The 22157-nt window shown below is 43.7% G+C and overlaps 1 protein-coding gene across 1 annotated transcript in view; it reads right to left on the reverse strand.

Moving 5' to 3' along the window:
- Positions 1–22157, reverse strand: part of LOC142257156 (carbonic anhydrase-related protein 10-like) — a 1219065-nt gene that overhangs the window by 226421 nt on the left and 970487 nt on the right. The window contains exon 6 of the mRNA XM_075329273.1: positions 4374–4446. Coding sequence (XP_075185388.1) covers positions 4374–4446 — 73 coding nt within the window. The remainder of the gene's footprint in view (positions 1–4373; positions 4447–22157) is intronic.

Raw genomic sequence — 22157 nt, forward strand, 5'->3', positions numbered from 1 at the left:
GGAACATAGGGAGGCTAGGAGTAATAAAGGTGTTAATAGGATTAAATGTCTACTGGCAAATGCAAGAAGTCTTGCAAACAAAATGAATGAATTGGAGACTCTTATGTCAACCATGGATTATGATGTGGTGGGCATTACGGAAACCTGGCTGGATGAAAGTCATGACTGGGTGACAAACATACAGGGTTATAGTACATTTAGGAAGGACAGGAAAGGCCAAAAAGGTGGTGGGGTGTGTATATTTATCAAATCTAACCTAAAACCTGTGTTGTATGATGACATTGAGGGGAACAGCAACAATGTAGAGTCAGTATGGGTAAATGTACATGGGGAGGGGAATAATGGAAAAATGCTAATTGGAGTTTGCTATAAGCCTCCTAACATACCTGAACAAATAGAGGGTGAAATGCTGGAACAAATTGAAAAGGCAGCTAATAATAATAATCGGGTTCTTATTATGGGGGATTTCAACTATCCAGACATACAGTGGGACATAGAATCTTCTGGTTCTGCTAAAAGCTGTAAGTTCTTATCTACCATTCAGGACCATTTCCTCTCTCAGATGGTAGATGAACCGACCAGGGGAGATAATTTGCTAGATCTGGTCCTGTCAAATAGACCGGATACAATTTCAAATCTACAGGTCCGGGAGCACTTGGGCACCAGCGATCATAATATGGTAAGCTTCGACATAATATTCAATAGAACATTTCAAAGGGGGAATGCTAAAACCTGGAATTTTAGGAAAGCTGATTTCAACAAATTAAGGGAAGAGCTTAAATGTGTAGATTGGGACAGAGTCATGGTAACTGGGGATACCGAACATAAATGGGGTAAGTTTAAGGATATACTGCTAGAGTCCTGTAAAAAACTTATACCCTCTGGTAATAAAATGTCCAGGAATAAAAAGAAACCACTATGGATAAATAAGACTGTACAAAGTATAATAAAACAAAAACAAAGGGCGTTTAACATCTTAAAGGCTGAGAATACAGAAATAGCATTGCAGGAGCATAAAGATATCAATAGGTAATGCAAAAAAGAAATCAAACAAGCAAAACTAGCTACTGAAACAAAAATCGCCAATGACATTAAAATAAATCCCAAAATCTTTTATAAATACATTAATGCCAAAAGGAAAACAAAGGATAGTATCGGACCCTTAAAATATAATAACAAGTTAGTTATAGAGGACAAACAAAAGACTGAGATATTAAATAGGCATTTCTCATCTGTATTCACCAAGGAACTGACTGTACCAGGGATCATTCAACAAGTGAAAAATCAAAGTCCACCACCCGATATAATTAATTTAACACAAGATGAAGTACGCCTACGTCTGAGTAAATTAAACATTGACAAATCCCCAGGGCCAGATGGCATTCATCCACGAATATTGAGGGAATTGAGCTCCGTAATCGACAGACCGCTGTATCTCATCTTTTTAGACTCACTTGTAACAGGGTTGGTGCCTCAGGATTGGAGGATTGCTGATGTGGTACCGATATTTAAGAAAGGTAAGAGGGTAGATCCAGGCAACTACCGTCCAGTAAGCCTGACATCAGTAGTATGCAAAGTTTTTGAGGGCATTTTAAGGGATGACATGCAAAAATATATTGCAGAAAATAATATGATAACTGACAAACAGCATGGATTCATGAAAGATAAGTCGTGTCTAACCAACCTGTTGGGGTTCTATGAGGGGGTAAGTGCAAACCTGGATATTGGTAATGCAGCTGATGTGATTTATTTGGACTTTGCAAAGGCATTTGATACTGTACCACATAATAGCCTTATACTAAAGCTCCAGAAGCAAGGACTAGGGGACACAATATGCAACTGGGTAAGGAATTGGCTAAAAGATAGAAAACAAAGAGTAGTCATAAATGCTACATTCTCTAAATGGGCTATAGTCAGCAGTGGGGTGCCGCAGGGATCTGTGCTAGGACCAATTCTTTTTACTCTCTATATTAATGACCTTGTGGATGGGATTGATAGTACAGTGTCAGTCTTTGCCGATGACACCAAACTATGTAGGATATTAAAAACTGACCTGGATAGTACAATATTACAAAAAGATCTGGATAAGATGTCAGAATGGGCAGATACTTGGCAAATGAGATTTAATGTTGATAAATGTAAAGTAATGCACCTAGGACGGAGTAATCCTATAGCTGCGTATACATTAAATGGAAGTAAACTCGGGACTACAGAACAGGAGAAGGACTTGGGTATTCTCATTACAAATAAGCTGAGCAGCAGCACTCAATGTCAGGCAGCAGCTGCTAAAGCAAACAAGATTCTAGGGTGTATAAAAAGAGAGATTAGATCCCGTGATCCCAACGTATTGTTACCCATCTATAAATCACTTGTAAGGCCACATCTGGAATACGGGATCCAGTTTTGGGCTCCACATTTTAAAAAGGACATTCAGAAGTTAGAGTCAGTTCAAAGGCGGGCAACTAGACTATTACAAGGAATGGAAGGCCTCCCATATGATGGCAGATTGAAAAAGTTAGATATGTTTAGCTTAGAAAAAAGACGTCTCAGAGGAGATCTCATTTATATGTATAAATACATGTGTGGTCAATATAAAGGACTGGCACATAACTTATTTCTTCCGAAAACAATACTAAGGACCAGGGGGCACTCACTGCGAGTGGAAGAAAAGCGATTCCGACACCTAAATAGGAAAGGGTTCTTTACAGTTAGAGCAGTCAGACTGTGGAATACACTACCACAAGAGGTAGTAATGGCAGATACTATAACAGCTTTTAAAAAAGGGCTGGATGATTTCCTCAGTACACAAAACATTGTTGGTTATAAATGACTTAGTGACTAAATGTACAACTGGTGGAGGAAGGTTGAACTAGATGGACCTAGGTCTTTTTTCAACCTAAGTAACTATGTAACTATGTAACTATGTAACAGCATTTTTCCTAATCAGAGCGCTGCTGAAGCATCACTCTGATTAGCACAAGCAATTGGAATATGCAATCATAAAATCCCATAGGGATAAATAGTAAAATAAATAAAAAGTGTAAAAAAGGGTTTTAAAAATATTAAAAAAATATAAAAAACCCTAAAAATTAAAATCACCCCCCTTTTGACCAATTGAGAATAAAACAATAAAAAACACCAAAAACCCACATATTTGATATTGCCATGTTCAAATATGCCCAATCTATCATAATATAAAATCAATTAATCTTATCTGTAAAGAGCAAACTGAGAAAAAAATTCCAAACAACAAAAGTACAGGTTATTTGGTCACCAAAACATTGCATTAAAATGCAATAACGGGATCAAAACATCACATCTACACAAAAATGGTATAATTAAAAACACCAGCACAACATACAAAAAATAAGCCATCACTGAGCCCCAGATCCCTAAAAATGAGAACAGTCTCGGAAAATAGCGATAAAAGTGCAATTCTTTTGTTTTACAAACTTCGGAATTTTTTTCACCACTTAGAGAAAAGTAAAACTATACATGTTTGTTGTCTACGAACTCATACTGACCTGGAAAAATAATTCAAGTCAGTTTTAACATATAGTGAACATCGTAAATGAAAAAAAAATAATGCAATTGCACTCTTTTTGGTATTTCTTTTCCATTTTCCAGTACAATATAGGGTGGAATGAATGGTGTCATTCAAAAGTACAACTTGTCCTGCAAAAAACAAGCTATATATAAATACAGTACAGAATGCCAAGAGTGTGCAAAGCAGTAATCAAAGCAAAAGTTGGCTACTTTGAAGAACCTAGAATATAAGACATATATTTTCAGTTGTTTCACACTTTTTTGTTAAGTATTTTATTCTACATGTGTTAATTCATAGTTTTGATGCTTTCACTGTGAATCTACAATTTTCAGTCATGAAAATAAAGAAGACTCTTTGCATGAGAAGGTATGTCCAAACTTTTGGTCTGTACTGTATATATATATATATATATATATATATATACATGGCTATATTGATGGAAAAATAAAAAAGTTATGGCTCTTGGAAGAAGGAGAGGAAAGAGCGGAAACGGAAAATTGCTGGGAGGTGAAGGGGCTTATATTATCCACTATGTACAGTATATCTAGTATCCATATGATATAAATTCACCCATAGCTTTAAGATTACCCCAAATTGTAATGACTTAATATTCCTGATTACTACACTTCTATACATATTGTACAACTAGACCTTTCCCTAGATGTTGTTCAACACAATTACATTATAAATCAGTTGTATGATCAGGTCAAATTTTCACTGGAGACTTGATAACATATCACACATTTCATTTTGATCATATTTCTCCTCCAACGTCTGCAAGTTAAAAGGATATTGCTTTACCCCATGGGACATTCAGAATTCTTACTTCTAAAAGATATCCTTGTGATGGTTTCTCTGTTCAACATCCTGTTGAGAAATGGATTGGAATTATCCGCCACCTTCAAAGGAGAAGACCCCAGAATTAGTGTTGGTAATGCAGTGAGAATAAAACATATATTTTTTCACTTGGTTTGCCAAATGCATTCTGATGTAAAACGTAGCTGAACTCATGAAAGATTCATTATGCAAATGTGAAAATCTAGTTATATTTTATTTGTTAGTACTGGTGTAATGTGCTGCATGCAGTCCGACTGGAAAGGAAAAACAACTATTGCTACAAATATGTTGACGTTGTATGCTTACTCATTTTATTTTTACTAAGGCTTTCTGAAAAAGTTATCATGTAAATCTCAAGACACAAACAGTAATCTGATTAAATATATATCATCTAAAGTAGGCGTTCCTAATTTTTTCTTCTTGTTCTTGCCTAGCATTAAGTATATAAGATAAATGGATAAATTCTCACTCATATCTCAGGAAAAAGATTTGAAATTCAAATGTATTTTTTATTATTTACTAGCCACACGTGCACTTTATCATGTACTTCAGAAAAGAAACGCATACCGAGAAAATCCCAAAATATATTTGTTTGTTAGTCATATTTTTCATAAATCACTCATTACATGAATTACATTTTTTTTTATTTTTACTATAGTGATGCCTAAACTACACTCCTCAACATTGAAAATGCAACACTAAGAAGGAAACGTCATGGAAATATGGAAATCACAGGATGGAAAGACATGATAATGATCCACAGATTATGACAAAATGCAAACAAAGAGTTCAAAATACCTTGATATATTCGTGTCATGTTTTTCAGTATAATAACTTCAGGCCACAATGTTTCTGGTGCTACTATGAGCAGTCTGCATGGCCTAAAGGTGCTACCATGGATTACAGCGTCTCCGTACCTGTCTCCCAATAAACCCAATGAGCACATGTGAACTTTCATTGGTCGGCAATTGTACAGGGAGCTGTCAGCAGCGGATCCTAATGATTTAAATGTCCAAGTAGATTGAGTATGGCAGAACATTCCTCAGACAGGCATTAGTAACCTCACTGACAGCAGCCATAGCATTAAGTATTGGTACATGTTAGGTCATGATTTGAACTCGATGGACTTAAGGCCCCGTTACACACAACGACTAATGATAAATCGCCGGGGTCACGGATTCCGTGACGCACATTTGGCATCGTTAGCGACGTCGTTGCGTGTGACACCAATGAACGGACGTTAACGATCAAAAATTCTCACCTTATCGTTGATCGTTGACACGTCGTTCATGTTCAAAAAATCGTTGATTGTTGTAGGAAGGAGGTTGTTCATCGTTCCCGAGGCAGCACACATCTCTACGCGTGATACCTCGGGAACGACGAACTGCAGCTTACCTGCGGCCGCCGGCAATGAGGAAGGAAGGAGGTGGGTGGGATATTACGGCCGCTCATCTCCGCCCCTCTGCTTCTATTAAGCGGCCGCTTAGTGACGCCGCTGTGACGCCGCACGAACTGCCCCCTTAGAAAGGAGGTGTTTGCCAGCAACAACGACAACGTTACGCAGGTAAGTGCGTGTGACCGTTCCTAACCATTTTGTGCGCCACGGGCAGCGATTTGCCCATAATGCACAAACGACGGGGGCGGGTGCTTTCACCAGCGTTATCGCTAGCAATATCGCTGCGTGTAAAGCCCCCTTTAAGTCTATCATCAACCTTAAACACTATGAAGCTATAGTATGTCTGCTCTTGACATTCATAGTCAATACTGAATAAATAAAGATGCTTTGTAAATTTTGTTTCCATTATTTTATTAATTTGCAGATCATTAAACAAGTTTCTTGATCTTGAGATTTTCCTAATTCAGCAACGTTTCCTTCTTGGTGCTGTAATTTCATTGATGAAGAGTGTATTATTCCAATCATGGAATATAACTGTGATACCCGCACCTATTTCCAGAATGGATGTGTTCTGACATTCCATCCTGCCTGATAGTGTGACCAACCTGAATGGAAAGGTGATTGGTCGTGCACTTTCAGTTCTGTAGGAGCTAGGAAAATAGCTGATCACTGTTACTTGGCTGTATTTGGAAAATTAAAGGGAACCTGTCAGGTCCTGAATGCAATCAGAATCAAGAGCAGTTCTGGGTGTATACTGCTAATCCTTGCCTAAAGCTGGCTTTACATGTTGCGACATCGCTTGCGATGTCGCGAGCGATAGCACCCGTCCACGTTGGTGGCACGTCACGGGGTGATCGCTGCCGTAGCGAACAATATCGGTACGGCAGCGTGTCACGCAATTACCTCTTCACCGACGTCGCTGTGGCCGCCGAACAATCTCTCCTTTAAGGGGGAGGTTCGTTCGGTGTCACAACGGCATCACTAAGCGGCCACCCAATAGAAGCGGAGGGGCGGAGATGAGCTGCCGGAACATCCCGCCCACCTCCTTCCTTCCTCATTGCGGGCGGCCGCAGGTATGGTGATGTTCCTCGTTCCTGCAGTGTCACACATAGCAATGTGTGCTGCCACAGGAACGATGAACAACCTGCGTCCTGCAACAGCAACGATAATTGGGATTAGAACGACGTGTCAACGATCAACGATTAGGTGAGTAATTTTGATCGTTAATGGTCGTTCGTGCATTTCACACGCAACGACGTCGCTAATGAGGCCGGATTTGCGTCACGAATTCCGTGACCCCAACGACATTTCGTTAGCGATGTCATTGCATGTAAAGCCCGCTTAACAGTCCCAGCTTGTATTATCAAAGATAAAGAGATCTTTAGAAAAAGTATTTCTGAAGATCCCATATGATATGTTAAAGAGTTCGGGGACTAGTCACAAGGGCGTTAGTTCCCTTGGCTAGTCGGCACCCATAGCATGTAAGCACCCCCCTAGGGCACAATGGCAACAGAGAGGTGAGAGCAACCATGCTTCTCATGCTGTACATTCATAAGCATGTTAGCATGCCCACAGGGGCATGATTACATGCTAAGGGAGCCGACTGGACAACCTAAGTAACGACCTTGTGACTAGTCCCTGCGCTCATTAGAATATCATAAAAGATCTTTAGAAATACTTTTTAAAAGATCTCTTTATCTATGCTACTACAGGCTGGGACAGATAGGCAGGGATTACAAATATGCACCCTTAACCGCTACTGGTTCTGGGTGCATAAAGGATCTGACAAGATCCCTTTAAATATCCTATTAGGTCTTCTAGTAGAAGTGAAAAGAGAGAGCCATGCCACTTCACCATTTATGGTGACTTTGTCACCAGGCAAGGCAAAAAGAAAAAAATATATATAGATCCAGCATTACAGTTCTCTTCATATAAAATTAACTTTTAATATCTGACAATAAAAGTAAAACTTCCAACACCACCATAATTTGGTTTACAAGCTACATTATACTGATATTGAATGCCTTGTATGTTAATGTTTGCAAGGATAGAATTCAGTCAGTTCTCTCCAGTTCGAGGGAGCCAATTGTCAAAATAGCAGCCGATTTCTTGAACCGGCAAGAGGCAGCACCCCAATCCTTTGACACACATTCAGTTGAAGTGTATTGCAGTACAGGAAACCTTTCCTACAATGCAATAGTTAAAATTGGTGCCAGCCTATTAAAGATCAGCAGCTGATATCGACGCTCAGGCTGCCGGTGTATTCCATCATTGCCATGCACCAGCCTTTCCACACTTCATATGCAGCAGGAAGAGGATATATGTGGACAAGACGGGAGATAAATTTGGACCACAATGGGAGACATATGAGTACCAGTATGGGAGACAAATGTGGACCAGGATTGACTAATATTGGGTATGTGAAGATGTACCGCCCCGGGGCTAGGCCGGCTGCCAAGCCACTCGGATCCGTGCTCGTCGGTGGGTGGCTCGAGCTCCTCACAGACCCGGGGGTCATGTCGCTCTGAAAGGGGGTTGGCGCCACACGTAGGGACTTCGGTGGGGAGGTCCACGGCCGGAGCCGCGGTTGTTTGTAGGGGATTTGAGTTCGTGACGCCACCCACAGGTTGTGGTGAATGGATGGACACCACTGCTGTCGTTGACTAGGCTCCCGGGGACAGTGTTGCGCAGCTTGGTGTTGGTCCCGGGGGTCCGAGGGAGGTGCTGAGGCAGGGGAATAGATGCGTGCTGGGATGTCGGTGCAGTGCGGCGCAGTGCGCGGCCCCAAGACACTGTTGTACTCACTATTACAAACACGCTGGAGTCTTTGGTAAACCAAACAAGATGGTGAACGGTGCCCGCAGCCGGCTGCAGTTTTACCCCTTAGCAAGTTGGTGGTTTCCGCCTTTCTCCTGCACCTCACTATGTAGAAATCACGACTCCTATGCCTGAGCAACGGTAGTCCGCTCCCCGGTTTGATATGTGTCAGGAGAGCCCTCTTTGCCCGCAGTCGCCCCTTGGGTCTCTATGCCTTGGTGGTGGCTTTACCCCTATGGTTGGGCTGTTGTCTTTAGTTGGGTCTTAGGTGGGAAAGGTCCTAAAGTCCAGTCCTCAATCAGTTGATTTGACTCAGCCCGGTTGTTTCAGGGCCTTGTACTGAGTCTGAGTACCCCTCCTGGTGCTCCTGTTTCCAATCGGTTCCCCGATTCTGTAGCGGCGGGCCACCGCCCGTCCCCGGTCCCTACGGTTCCACCGGCTGTAATCTCAGCTCCTGCAGACGGCCACCACCGTCTGCCTCCTTGCCAGAGGTGACTGGGCTCCAACCCAGACACATGGGCACAGGTCTGCCCTTGAACTTTACTCCACTTCACTCCACTGTCAAAGCTCAACTCCAACTCACTGTTTTCCCACCTCCGGGCCTGTGAACTCCTCGGTGGGTGGAGCCAACCACCTGGCTCCGCCCCCCTGGTGTGAACATCAAACCTGGAGGGAGGTGACAAGGGTTTCTGTAGTTTGGCTGCTGTCACCTAACTAAGGGGAGGGGGCGTGTGTGTATGGGACTACCTGTGACAACCTGGCTAGTCCAGGGCGTCACAAAGACATGCTTGAGTATAATCAAGAGCATGCCCAGAAGGATTCAGGCAATGTTGAAAGCCAAAGTTGAATTTACAAAATACTAACAAAATAATAAAAATTAAAATTTAGATTTTTGGGGGAGTAAAACAGTAACAATGCATTGACATGACAAGAATATGCATAAATAATCATATGCTGAATAGTTGGAAGTCAAATTTATATATGAGATAGCCAAGATGATTGTCTATAAAATGAAGGTAGCCTCATGTTCGAATAGTGAATGGTGAGATATGGAGCCTGAAAGACAAAACTTCAAAACATGGTTACCCTTTTTCTCATCAATGTAGGTGCAGCAGATATTTCAGGTGACAGATGGTAAGGTCCTTTCCAGTTTGAGCAGGGTTTCTTTATTACTAATTTTAAGCACTTGTAGAGAACACTTCAATACTATTCACCCTATTAAGAAGCAAGTGACAGACTGGAACAACGTGGACCTGACCGCAGGTAATGAGACTAAGTAGGATAAAAAGGAGAAAGCATCTTTTCTTTTAGTTTCCGTAAAGGCCCCGTTACACGCAACAACATATCTAATGATATGTCATCGGGGTCACGGAATTCGTGACGCACATACGGCATCGTTAGCGACGTTGTTGCACGTAACAGCTCCGAGCGTCTGTTAATGATCAAAAATACTCACCTTATCGTTGATCGTTGACACATCGTTCATTTTCAAAATCTCGTTGGTCGTTGTGGACGTAGGTTGTTCGTCGTTCCTGAGGTAGCACACATCGCTACGTGTGACACCCCAGGAGCGACGACAACAGCTTACCTGCGTACTCTGGCAACGAGGTGGGTGTCACTTCTTTTCGGCTGCTCTCCGCCCCTCCGCTTCTATTGGCCGCCTGCCGTGTGACGTCGCTGTGACGCCACATGAACCGCCTCCCTTAGAAAGGAGGTGGTTCGCCAGCCACAGCGATGTCGCTAGGCAGGTAAGTACGTGTGACGGATCCTAACGATGTGGTGTGCCACGGGCAGCGATTTGCCCGTGACGCACAACCGACGGGGGCGGGTGCTTTTGTATCGACCCAGGGACATCGATCCAGCTTCAGGGACACCACAGGGTCTTCTTTTAATATGGCAAACAGGTATGTTACATTTTGTATGTGTCGTGATGCCACTCACGGCTTGCGGTCAGGGATATGGATGACCGCCACTGCAGATTTTATGAGCATCTGGGGCTGGTGGGGTCTGCAGTTGGATGGTGTGGCTTCCCGTGAGAGAGGCAGGCCCCAGGGGCTCAGGTTTATAGAATAACGGGTCCCAGAATAATTCAGGCTCAGTCCAAAAGTCTTTCAACTGCTCTTTACTCACTTTTGATGTTGCTGTGGTGAGCTGACCCGAGCGATGCTGAGATAAACCAGGTTGAACCAGGGCTCCTTCAGTCCAGTCTGAGGGTAACCATTAACTCGCCTTCCTAGCACTCTTTGTTCGGATAACCCCTGACTTGAAGTACCGTGGGGTCTATCCAGGGAAGTCGCTACTGCCGTTTCTCACCTTTTTAGACCATTTGCCGGCAGCATGGACCAGGTGAGATGGCTTCTGGCTCTGTCTCCTTATGGGTGCCTGCGTTGCTGCTGAGGCTCGGACTCTGTGTGGTTGGTGAGGGACTTGTAGTGCCCCTCACCGGCAGGTTTAGCAGATAGTTAAACTTGAGTCTACTTTAGGGACCTGTTTCCCGGACGTGCCTAATCACCAGCAGTCCCCGTACTCGACTGACTCTCTTCTTTTTTCTTTCTGACTGACTGGTAACCGTTCTCCCCCGCTAACGGCTATTCCACATGCAGGGTCTACCTAGTGTGAGCGCGCGTCCGCATCTCCTAGCAACCGCCGCTCACCACTACCAGACTGGCTCCCTCCACTCCTTTCCTTTCTGCCTCTGCATTTTAGCTCCCAGGCCTTCCACTACACCCTTTGACAAGAATTGAAGGCCAGACCCCTCTAGGGACTGCCCAAGGGTCCCATCCATTGGTGTGGGAGACCTGGTTGCTATGTGTCTGTGCGTACACACCTCCTTCCGGCCTTTAGAACTACCTGGAAGCACTGTCCCAGCATGGGTACAGTACTCAGTGGTGCCTGACCAGGTCAGGGGCGCCACACTTTCACCAGTGACATCGCTAGTGATGTCGCTGCGTGTAAAGCCCCCTTTACTTGTATTTTGCAGTTGAGAAAAGTGCTTGAAAGTGGGTGTGGTCAGAAAAATGGGTGTGACATTTAAATGGGCGTGGTTTCCAGCCACAAACAGGGAATCTGTTGTTAAAAAATTGAATCCCACCACTGAATATTTGACCAAAGTATTTTTTATATGATACCGCCTCTATATTTTTTACTGTTATGAAGCTTGCAAGATGTCTGTGCACTTTGTCCTATCTTCTTATATTTTAACTGACTTTTACTATCTGTTTTATGCTGCTCTGAAGATAGGTGAAAGTCCCAGAGGTGGGATTCAGTGTGGTCTGCAGATACATGCAGGTCCCAGAGATGGGATTCAGTGTGGTCTGGAGATATGTGCAGGTCCCAGAGGTGGGATTCAGTGTGGTCTGTAGATAGGTGCAGGTCCCAGAGGTGGGATTCAGTGCAATCTGGAGAAAGGTGCAGGTCCCAGAGGTGGGATTCACTGTGGTCTGGAGACAGGTGCAGGCCCCAGAGGTGGGATTCAGTGTGGTCTGGAGAAAGGTGCAGGTCCCAGAGGTGGGTTTCAGTGTGGTCTGGAGACAGGTGCAAGTCCCAGAGGTGGGTTTCAGTGTGGTCTGGCAATATGTGTAGGTCCCTCCGAGAGGTGGGATTAAGTGTGGTCTGGAGACAGGTGCAGACCACAGAGGTGGGATTCAGTGTGGTCTGGAGATAGGTGCAGGTTCCAGAGATAAGACAAAATATGTATCAGATATTCATAGCATAGTCTATGGATAAGCCAAAAATATCTGAAATTCAAATACTATTTTAGCCTTATGCTGTGCTGTGATTCTGGGTCTGACTATTTCTTGATCATGTTTCCTGCAGATGCGCCCATCTTGACTCTTAACTTTCTTGAGCCATTTTCTTAGTTATAAGATTTTTTTAGCTAAAGTTATCAACTAAACGAAAACGCACTCCTTAATATTGAAATATTAAAAATATTGAAAATATTGATTTTTCATCTTTGAAGTAATTTTTGTCATTTTCAATTGATATTACAAATGATAAGTGAATAAGGACAGAGATGTATATGATTCCAGATTAATTTATTCCATATTTTTATGAGGCTAATAAGAAAAGCTGTACCATTACAAGGCTACATATACACCATTCATTGAGAACAGGCTAGTTTTCTTTCATGTGTCATCCGTGTTGCCTCCGTTTGGCAATTGTTTTCTTCTCATCTGTTTTTAAAGATTAAAGAAGGTAATAGATCTGAACTTTTTTTCTTTGATACTTAGAAACAGATCAGTAAAATACAGATGGAAAAACACATGGGAAACTGATGTAAAACTCATGTCTGTTTTTCATTCATATTTATGGATCCATATAGACTTGAAAAGAGTCTGATACGCAAAGGACATGCAGTGAGAGTAACACAATGCACACACGGTTCAATTAAACAAATAGATCTAAGAATGGTTTAATTAAATCCGGTGGGTCAGTGTGCTGTCCTATTTAAAATGGACAGCACGCAGATAAGAAAAAGATCAGTGAATAACCCAAGTCATTTCTGAAAGGCAGGAGTCACACACGCAGTTTTGACATAGTTTTTTTTTAGATCAAAGCCAGGATCAGATGCCAAAAGAAAAAATAGTTTTGCAGAAAAATTTAATGTCTCGGTTAATAGTGGTTAAATCTTCACATATTAGACATTTTTGGCATATTCTGTGAATATTAAAAATAAGCACATATTTTGAAATTCGAATTTGATGGGTTTTTCGAATTTTCACCCAAAAATTTGATTTGCGTCGACTAAATTTGCCATGAATCACGATACTGAAAGACAAATAATTGCCAGAAAAACAAGAAAGAGAGATGGAGAGATTGCAAAGAGAAATCCTGCAATATCCCAACTATTAGCCCCAAATATTGGCTGTCCTACATCATGTGATGTGACAGCTGCAGCACATCATAGGGAAGTTCATATGGCTGTGCCGGATTCCATTAGCCAACTTCAGCAGTGTTTGAAATGGCATAGGGCTAGAGATGAGTGAATCGCTATACTGGTAACGAGTACTTTGTAATATTCGTGTATTCATTATCAATAGCAAGTACAATGCAAGTCAATGGGAAATGCGAGTATTTTCTGCTGGACCTAACCAAGAGGTCTGGGGGCTTGAGGAAAAGGCCGAAATTGATAGGAAAGTGATGAAACTGAATTGGGAGAGCCTGGAGAATATGCCTGCATGTATTTCTGACTTGCATATGGTTTCTGGGATTCCTTGAAGCCACATGGAAGAACTTTTGTGTGGTTCAGTTTATCGGTGCCCCTGCAGTTTATGTCACACTGCCCTGGCCAGCCCCTCAGTGACTCACACAGCAGTGTGCAAGCAGCTGCAGGATGATGAGCGCTGACATCAGGAGGTTAGCTCAGATCATTACCTGCTGTGATGATCTCCGCTGAAGTCGTGATGTCAGGGCTCGTCACTGACTTCCATGATGCCGCGTTCTCACATCAAGTCTCGCGGGCGGCCCAAGACTGTGACTAGCGCTGACATCACGAGTTTAGGGGAGTTCAGTACTGAAGGTAATGAACTCAGCTAACCTCATGATGTGGTTGCTCGTTATGCTCTGCAGTGACCTGGCCTGACCTAATGATGTTAGCTCAGGTCACTGCACTGCTCTCCCAGCCAATGGAGAACATTCTGTTCTTCATTGACTGGGATAGTGTGTATGGTATAGAATGTCGTGGGATTACTGGATTACACTAGACCCTGATTTGTTTTTTCTTTTCAATAAATTGGTGAAAGATGGAATGTTTTGGAGAGTGTTTTTTCAAATAATTATTTTTTGTTGTCTATTTTTTTAGTACTGATTGGGTTAGTGATGTCGTGTATCTGATAGATGCCAAGACATCACTAATGCTAGGGCATGATGCCAGGTGACATTACACAGCTGGTATCAACCCTATATATTACCCCATTTGCCACCGAAATAGGCAACGGGATGAGCTGGTAGGAAGCGTCTAATAGATGCGCCACTTCTGGGGCGGCTGCGACCTGTTATTTTTAGGCTGGGGAGTTTCCAATAACCATGGACCTCCCTAGTCTGAGAATACCACACCAAAGCTCTCCGCTATACTTTGGCTGTTAATCCAATTAGGGAGGAGCCCATGGTTTATGTTTTAAATTATTTATTTAATTTAATTTAAAATAACACCATGGGGTGCCCTCTGTCTTGGATTACCAGCCAAGGTAGAGCTGCCAGACGTGGTCTGCAGGCTGCCGATATGTACAAAAAATAGGGGGGACCCCATGTCGTTTTTTGGGGAAAATAATTAATTTTTGGCTAAAAACAAAACTAAACACCCTTTACTGCCCCATGAGAGGCACAAAAGGGTGCAAGATTACAAAATGCAGGGAAGTGGGACATTATATATGTCTTTTAATCTATCTGTCTGTCTATCTACAGTGCCTACAAGTAGTATTCAACCCCCTGCAGATTTAGCAGGTTTGATAAGATGCAAATAAGTTAGAGCCTGCAAACTTCAAACAAAAGCAAGATTTATTAACAGATGCATAAATCTTACAAACCAACAAGTTATGTTGCTCAGTTAAATTTTAATACATTTTCAACATAAAAGTGTGGGTCAATTATTATTCAACCCCTAGGTTTAATATTTTGTGGAATAACCCTTGTTTGCAATTACAGCTAATAATCGTCTTTTATAAGACCTGATCAGGCCGGCACAGGTCTCTGGAGTTATCTTGGCCCACTCCTCCATGCAGATCTTCTCCAAGTTATCTAGGTTCTTTGGGTGTCTCATGTGGACTTTAATCTTGAGCTCCTTCCACAAGTTTTCAATTGGGTTAAGGTCAGGAGACTGACTAGGCCACTGCAACACCTTGATTTTTTCCCTCTTGAACCAGGCCTTGGTTTTCTTGGCTGTGTGCTTTGGGTCGTTGTCTTGTTGGAAGATGAAATGACGACCCATTTTAAGATCCTTGATGGAGGAGCGGAGGTTCTTGGCCAAAATCTCCAGGTAGGCCGTGCTATCCATCTTCCCATGGATGCGGACCAGATGGCCAGGCCCCTTTGCTGAGAAACATCCCCACAACATGATGCTGCCACCACCATGCTTGACTGTAGGGATGGTATTCTTGGGTTCGTATGCAGTGCCATCCAGTCTCCAAACGTCACATGTGTGGTTGGCACCAAAGATCTCGATCTTGGTCTCATCAGACCAGAGAACCTTGAGCCAGTCTGTCTCAGAGTCCTCCAAGTGATCATGAGCAAACTGTAGACGAGCCTTGACATGACGCTTTGAAAGTAAAGGTACCTTACGGGCTCGTCTGGAACGGAGACCATTGCGGTGGAGTACGTTACTTATGGTATTGACTGAAACCAATGTCCCCACTGCCATGAGATCTTCCCGGAGCTCCTTCCTTGTTGTCCTTGGGTTAGCCTTGACTCTTCGGACAAGCCTGGCCTCGGCACGGGTGGAAACTTTCAAAGGCTGTCCAGGCCGTGGAAGGCTAACAGTAATTCCATAAGCTTTCCATTTCCGGATGATGCTCCCAACAGTGGAGACAGGTAGCGCCAACTCCTTGGAAAGAGTTTTGTACCCCTTGCCAGCCTTGTGACCCTCCACGATCTTGTCTCTGATGGCCTTGAAATGCTCCTTTGTCTTTCCCATGTTGACCAAGTATGAGTGTTGTTCACAGGTTTGGGGAGGGTCTTAATTAGTCAGAATAGGCTGGACAAAGAGATAATTAATCCAAACATGTGAAGCTCATTGTTCTTTGTGCCTGAAATACTTCTTAATACTTTAGGGGAACCAAACAGAATCAGGCTTTGTCCACAGGCTATTTACTTCATGCAGCATTTGCTTGGACCTGTCCCGTCCACAGCCATGACTCAGTCATGGGTACGGGATTGAAATAGACCAGGTGAGTGCTGCTAAGAGCAGTTCTACTATTCATATGTGAGGCCGTATGGCACATTTTATAAAAATATTTTAGTGTAGGACTGCCTCAAATGAGATTTGCCGTGACGTGGCGAGGCAGCTCAAGAAATTGCAATTTTTTGCCAAAAATCTCAAAATTTTTATAATAAGTACAGTTTGGAATGTTTAGTGCGGAAGTGCACATTTGGTGCTGGCTTTTTGTTTTTTCTTCATGGACTGGATGCAGTTGTCACACGGATGTGCATTGTTTTAAAAAATTAGACCTATGGCCTGGGTCATGGTGGACACAGGAAGTCACCATCACAATGACAAATAGTAGTTAGGCTGGAGTAAGAGTGCTGTCCTGGCTTGTCCGCCACTGCACAATGTGCACAGTGTTTGCAAAAATTAGCCCTATGGGCTGAGTCATAGTTGATGCAGAAAAGAAACAGCTTTATATGGCAAGGGGTGGACATTAACAGCAGTAGTCAGAATGAACATTTCAGGGGAATTTAGTTTGACTTGCGTTCATCTGGAAGGATTGGTTAATAGAGAAATCCAGTCCTTGTTAAATTTAATCAGAGTAAGTCTGTCTACATTTTCTCTGGTGAGGCATGAGCGCCTATCAGTGATGATTCCCCCAGGAGAACTGAAAACACTCTCTGACATGACACTAGCAGTCGGGCAGGCCAACACCTCCAAGGAATATAATTAGCGGTTGGGTTAAGTGTTCAGCTTGGATACCCAATAATTAAAGGGAACTGAAGAATCAGAAAGGATGCAGGTATGGTCACTTAAGTACCCCTTGACCATGTTGTGCAACTTCTCCTTCCTTGGCATTGTTACAGGCACAGGTAGCCCTTGCTGATGTCCTGGTTTATTGAAAATGACCCAGTTTGCACACATTTTCTCCCCACCTCTGTTGGACCTGGTGTTGGTGTCTCTCTGTATTAATCTTTGGTATTTGAAAAGAGTAGGTATCTCTGCCGCCAGCATTGTTTGAAGGTGATGTTTTCATCAACTGATCTACAATGATTGTCTTGAAGGATTCCGCTGTGCAACCCTTTGGTGACTCCAAAAGAAATACATTTCTCCTTGTACTGTGGGTCCAGAAAGGTGGCCAACCAGTATAGGCTGTTGGATAAAATCTGTATTCTTGAGGGTCTTGCCACAGACACTTACACATGAACTGTGCCATGTGGACCAAGCTGCAAACAGGCAAACAGGCAAAATTGCTGTGTCCCCACCAGAAAGAACAATACCCATCCTCTCCTCTCACTGACTTGCCTCCTCCTCCACCTCCTCCTCTCCAGCCCATCCGCGCTGGACAGACACGAAGCTGGGGTTGAGAGTCCCCTGTGTAGCATTGGGAGTCCCCTGGGTAACACTGAAAAAGAAGTCTTCTTCGTCCTCATCCTTCTCATCATCAGCCAATGTTGCCTCAGAATTAGAGTTGAGCGATGTTCGAGATTCGAGGTTCGCCAATTTCATCTTCGAATGATTTTGGGGGTGCTCGAGATCGAACTCGAACGTGAGCTTTTTGCTAAAAGCTTGAGAGCTCGAGTTACGATCGAGAACGGTTCGATCAGCAAAAAGCCTAGCTAGTTACTAGCTGGCTTTTCACTGTAATAGTGTGAGTCACTCTGTGATTCACACTATTATCAAATTTCAGTGTATAGTGTGTGGGGGGGGCATGTTTAGATCAGTGCTGCTGGGATAATGGTGCTTGCCATTTTTTTTTTTTCCCTAAACGCACGTGCAATGGGGCAGGCCAACATGTCAGCAAATCCCATCCCAATCTAATCCCAAGCCATTATAAATACGGCCATTTTCCCTCATGGCGCCATTATCTGCCTTCTGCGTGTAGATGACAGTTACCGCTCACGCAGATCCAGTCACCGCTCCTGCTGTGTACGCTATACACACAGCGCTCTACAGATTAGGGACAGAAGTTTATTTCAGCCCTTTTCAGGGCTGATTTCCTCGGGCTCAGAGCCATAGGTGACAGGCAGGTCCATGGAAACGATGTATACAGCTTCAGATAACAGCGTCTGTGTACCTAAGCTCAGGGAATTCCTTGCTGCATTTCACCATTAGGAGGGATAGAAAGTGAGGCTTCCTTTACTGTCCACTGACCCAGAGAACCCGGCCACTGTACCCACCTGCCCACTTTTGAATGCTATTTTTATAGCAAACAGTGCTGAGACTTAGTGGCATCCAAAAAGTGGCTGCTATACTCCATTGTTGTCCCACTGGTGCCAAGCAAGTTCCAGCACCTCTGCATTCTACCCTCATGCACATTTTGCTACGCTATTTTTATCGCAAACAGTGCTGAAAATTAGTGGCATCCACAAAGTGTTTGCTATACTAATTTAGTGTCCCACTGGTGCCAAGCAAGTCCCAGCACCTCTGCATTCTGCCCTCATGCACATTTTGCTACGCAATTCTTATAGCAAAAAGTGCTGAACCTTAAGCCTGCTTTACACGTTGCAATTTCGCATACGATATCATATGCGATTTGCAACGCCCCCATCGTATGTGTGGCACGTTCAATTTGTTGAATGTGCCGCACAAACGATTAACCCCCGTCACACGTACTTACCTTCCATACAACCTTGATGTGGGCGGCGAACGTCCACTTCCCGGAGTGGGAGGGACGTTCGGCGTCACATCGACGTCACATGGCAGGCGGCCAATAGAAGCAGAGGGGCGAAGATGAGCGGGACGTAAACATCCCGCCAACCTCCTTCCTTCCGCATTGTGGGCCGGAAGCCACAGGACACAGGTAAGATCTGTTCATTGTTCCCGGGGTGTCACACACTGCAATGTGTGCTACCCCGGGTACGATGAACAATCTGACGTGCAATTCTAGAGAAAGGTACGATGTGTATGCGATGAACGTTTTAACGTGCAATCGCACATACCTGTCACACACTACAATGTACCTTACGATGCCGGATGTGCGTCACTTACGACGTGACCCCGCCGACACATTGTAAGATACATTGTAGCGTGTAAAGCGGGTTTTAGTGGCATCCACAAAGTGTCTACTATACTAATTTAGTGTCTCCCTTGTGCCATGCAAGTCCCACCACCTCTGCATTCTACCCTCATGCACATTTTGCTATGCTATTCTTATAGCAAACAGTGCTAAACATAAGTGGCATCCAAAACGTGTTTGCTATACTAATTTTGTGTCCCACTTGTGCCAAGAAAGTTCCACCACCTCTGCATTCAACCCTCATGCACATTTTGCTATGCTATTTTTATAGCAAACAGTCCTGAAAATTAGTGGCATCCACAAAGAGTCTGCTATACTAATTTAGTGTCCCACTTGTGCCAAGCAAGTCCCACCACTTCTGCATTCAACCCTCACGCACATTTTGCTACGCTATTTTTATAGCAAACAGTGCTGAAAAGTCGTGGCATCCACAAAGTGTCTGCTATACTAATTTTGTGTCCCACTTGTGCCAATCAAGTCCTACCACCTCTGCATTCAACCCTAATGCACATTTTGCTACGCTATTTTTATAGCAAACAGTGCTGAAAATTAGTGGAATCCACAAAGTGTCTGCTATACTAATTTAGTGCCCCACTTGTGCCAAGCAAGTCCCACCACCTCTGCATTCAACCCTCACGCACATTTTGCTACGCTATTTTTATAGCAAACAGTGCTGAAAATTAGTGGCATCCACAAAGTGTCTGCTATACTAATTTAGTGTCCCACTGGTGCCAAGCAAGTCCCAGCACCTCTGCGTTCTACCCTCATGCACATTTTGCTATGCTATTTTTATAGCAAAAAGTGCTGAAACTTAGTGGCATCCACAAAGTGTCTGCTATACTAATTTAGTGTCCCACTGGTGCCAAGCAAGTCCCACTACCTCTGCATTCTACCCTCCTGCACATTTTGCTATGCTATTTTTATAGCAAACAGTGCTGCCAGTTTTAGGGCCATAGTTGCATTGTCAGGGATAGTCAGTGTTGGTTCTTCAGTTGTCAATAAAGCTAGACCACCTCTGCAATATACACCATCTCTCAATTTTTGCTACCACATTATAAGTGGCTAATCTTGTCGCTAACAAAATGAGTGGAAAAAGGACATATGCTGGTGGAAAGGGGAACAGGCGTGTTGGAAAAGGAAAAAAAGTTTGTGTCCGTGGGGAAGGTGGCAAAGCTACATTAACATCTGCTGAAGATAAGCCATCTTCCAGCAAAAGTAAGATGTCTACTACTTTCCGTGGACAATCCGATGTGCTCCCTTTTTTACGGACCCGAACAACTGTAAGAAAGGTAGATGATCCACAGAAAAAGAACATGCTTGAATGGATCTCAAGTGCTCCAACAAGTGCCCTCTCCTCCACCTCAACTACCACATAAAAAAACCAGTCCTATGAGTTGTCATCCCAATCACACTTGCTTTCTCCCAGCTCTCAAGTCTCCACCCGCCCTGCACAGTATGGTGTAACAGAGATGGCTGAGTCTGCAGAGCTGTTCAGTCACACTATAGCCTGGGAATCAGAGGTCTGCTCCAAAGCTACAGTGAGTACAGACCAGTAAATGGTCTGCAGTGATGCCCAGAAGCTTTGTGACTCAGATTCAGGCCCTGGTGACCAAGTTTATGAGCATAATGTAGACCCTCATTCACAAACTGTAACACCTGTTGGTGTAGACCATGAGGAACATACTGATGACGATGAGACGCAGATACCAGATTAAGATGACAACTTAAATATTCGGTCAGGGCAGGAAGAGGCTAGGTCTGAGGGCGAGAGGAGTGCAAACACAACGCTTGATGATAAAGTTCTAGATCCCACTTACTGTCAACCTACAGTCAGGCACTTGAGGAGGTCAACAGAGGCGGTGGAGGAAGATGCAACTGACAACGAATTTACCTTGCGCCTTCTTGGACACAGTCGGAGTACTGGTAGCACATCTACAACTGCATCCTCAGCCACCACTCTGCCTCTGAGCACAAGTCGGGGTGGCTCTGCAGGTCACATGTCCTCTAAGCCTTGCCTAGCCTGGTCCTTTTTTGACCTTGCAAAGGATCTCCCAAATCATGTGATCTGTAAAATTTGTTAGGAATCTATAAGTAGAGTCAAAAAGCTCACCAGTTTGAAAACTTCTTCCATGAATCGTCACATGAATACCAAGCATAATTCCCGTTGGGAAGCTCACTGTGTTGCAATGCGGCCTAGCGTAGCAGGCCAACCACCATCTGCCCCTTCCAGTGCATCGCACGCTCTTCATCTTCTATGACTGTGGGGACAGCTGTCACACCTGGTTTTACACACACACCTTTCACCACTGTAACCGCAACAGGCAGTTTGCTTGGTAGGTCGTCAGTTGGTTTGGAAGGGGAAACAAGTGCGGGTGTACAGTTCTCTCCGACATCTATAGCACCAACGTTGGATGAAGGCAACATCATGTCTCCGCCTGCACTTTCCTCACAAACCTGCATTTTTCCAGGGACACACTACTCACCACCGTCTACACACAGCAGCCAGATCTCTGTCCCTCAGATTTGGACAAATAAAAGGCAATTTCCTCCGACCCATGACAAAGCTAAGAGGTTGACTTTATCCCTCTGTAAGCTCTTGGCTACCGAAATGCTGCCTTTTCGCCTGGTGGACACACAGGATTTTCGAGACCTTATGTCTGTCGCTGTGCCCCAGTACCAG

Source organism: Anomaloglossus baeobatrachus, chromosome 11 (assembly GCF_048569485.1).
Source record: "Anomaloglossus baeobatrachus isolate aAnoBae1 chromosome 11, aAnoBae1.hap1, whole genome shotgun sequence".
NCBI classification, from domain to species: domain Eukaryota; kingdom Metazoa; phylum Chordata; class Amphibia; order Anura; family Aromobatidae; genus Anomaloglossus; species Anomaloglossus baeobatrachus.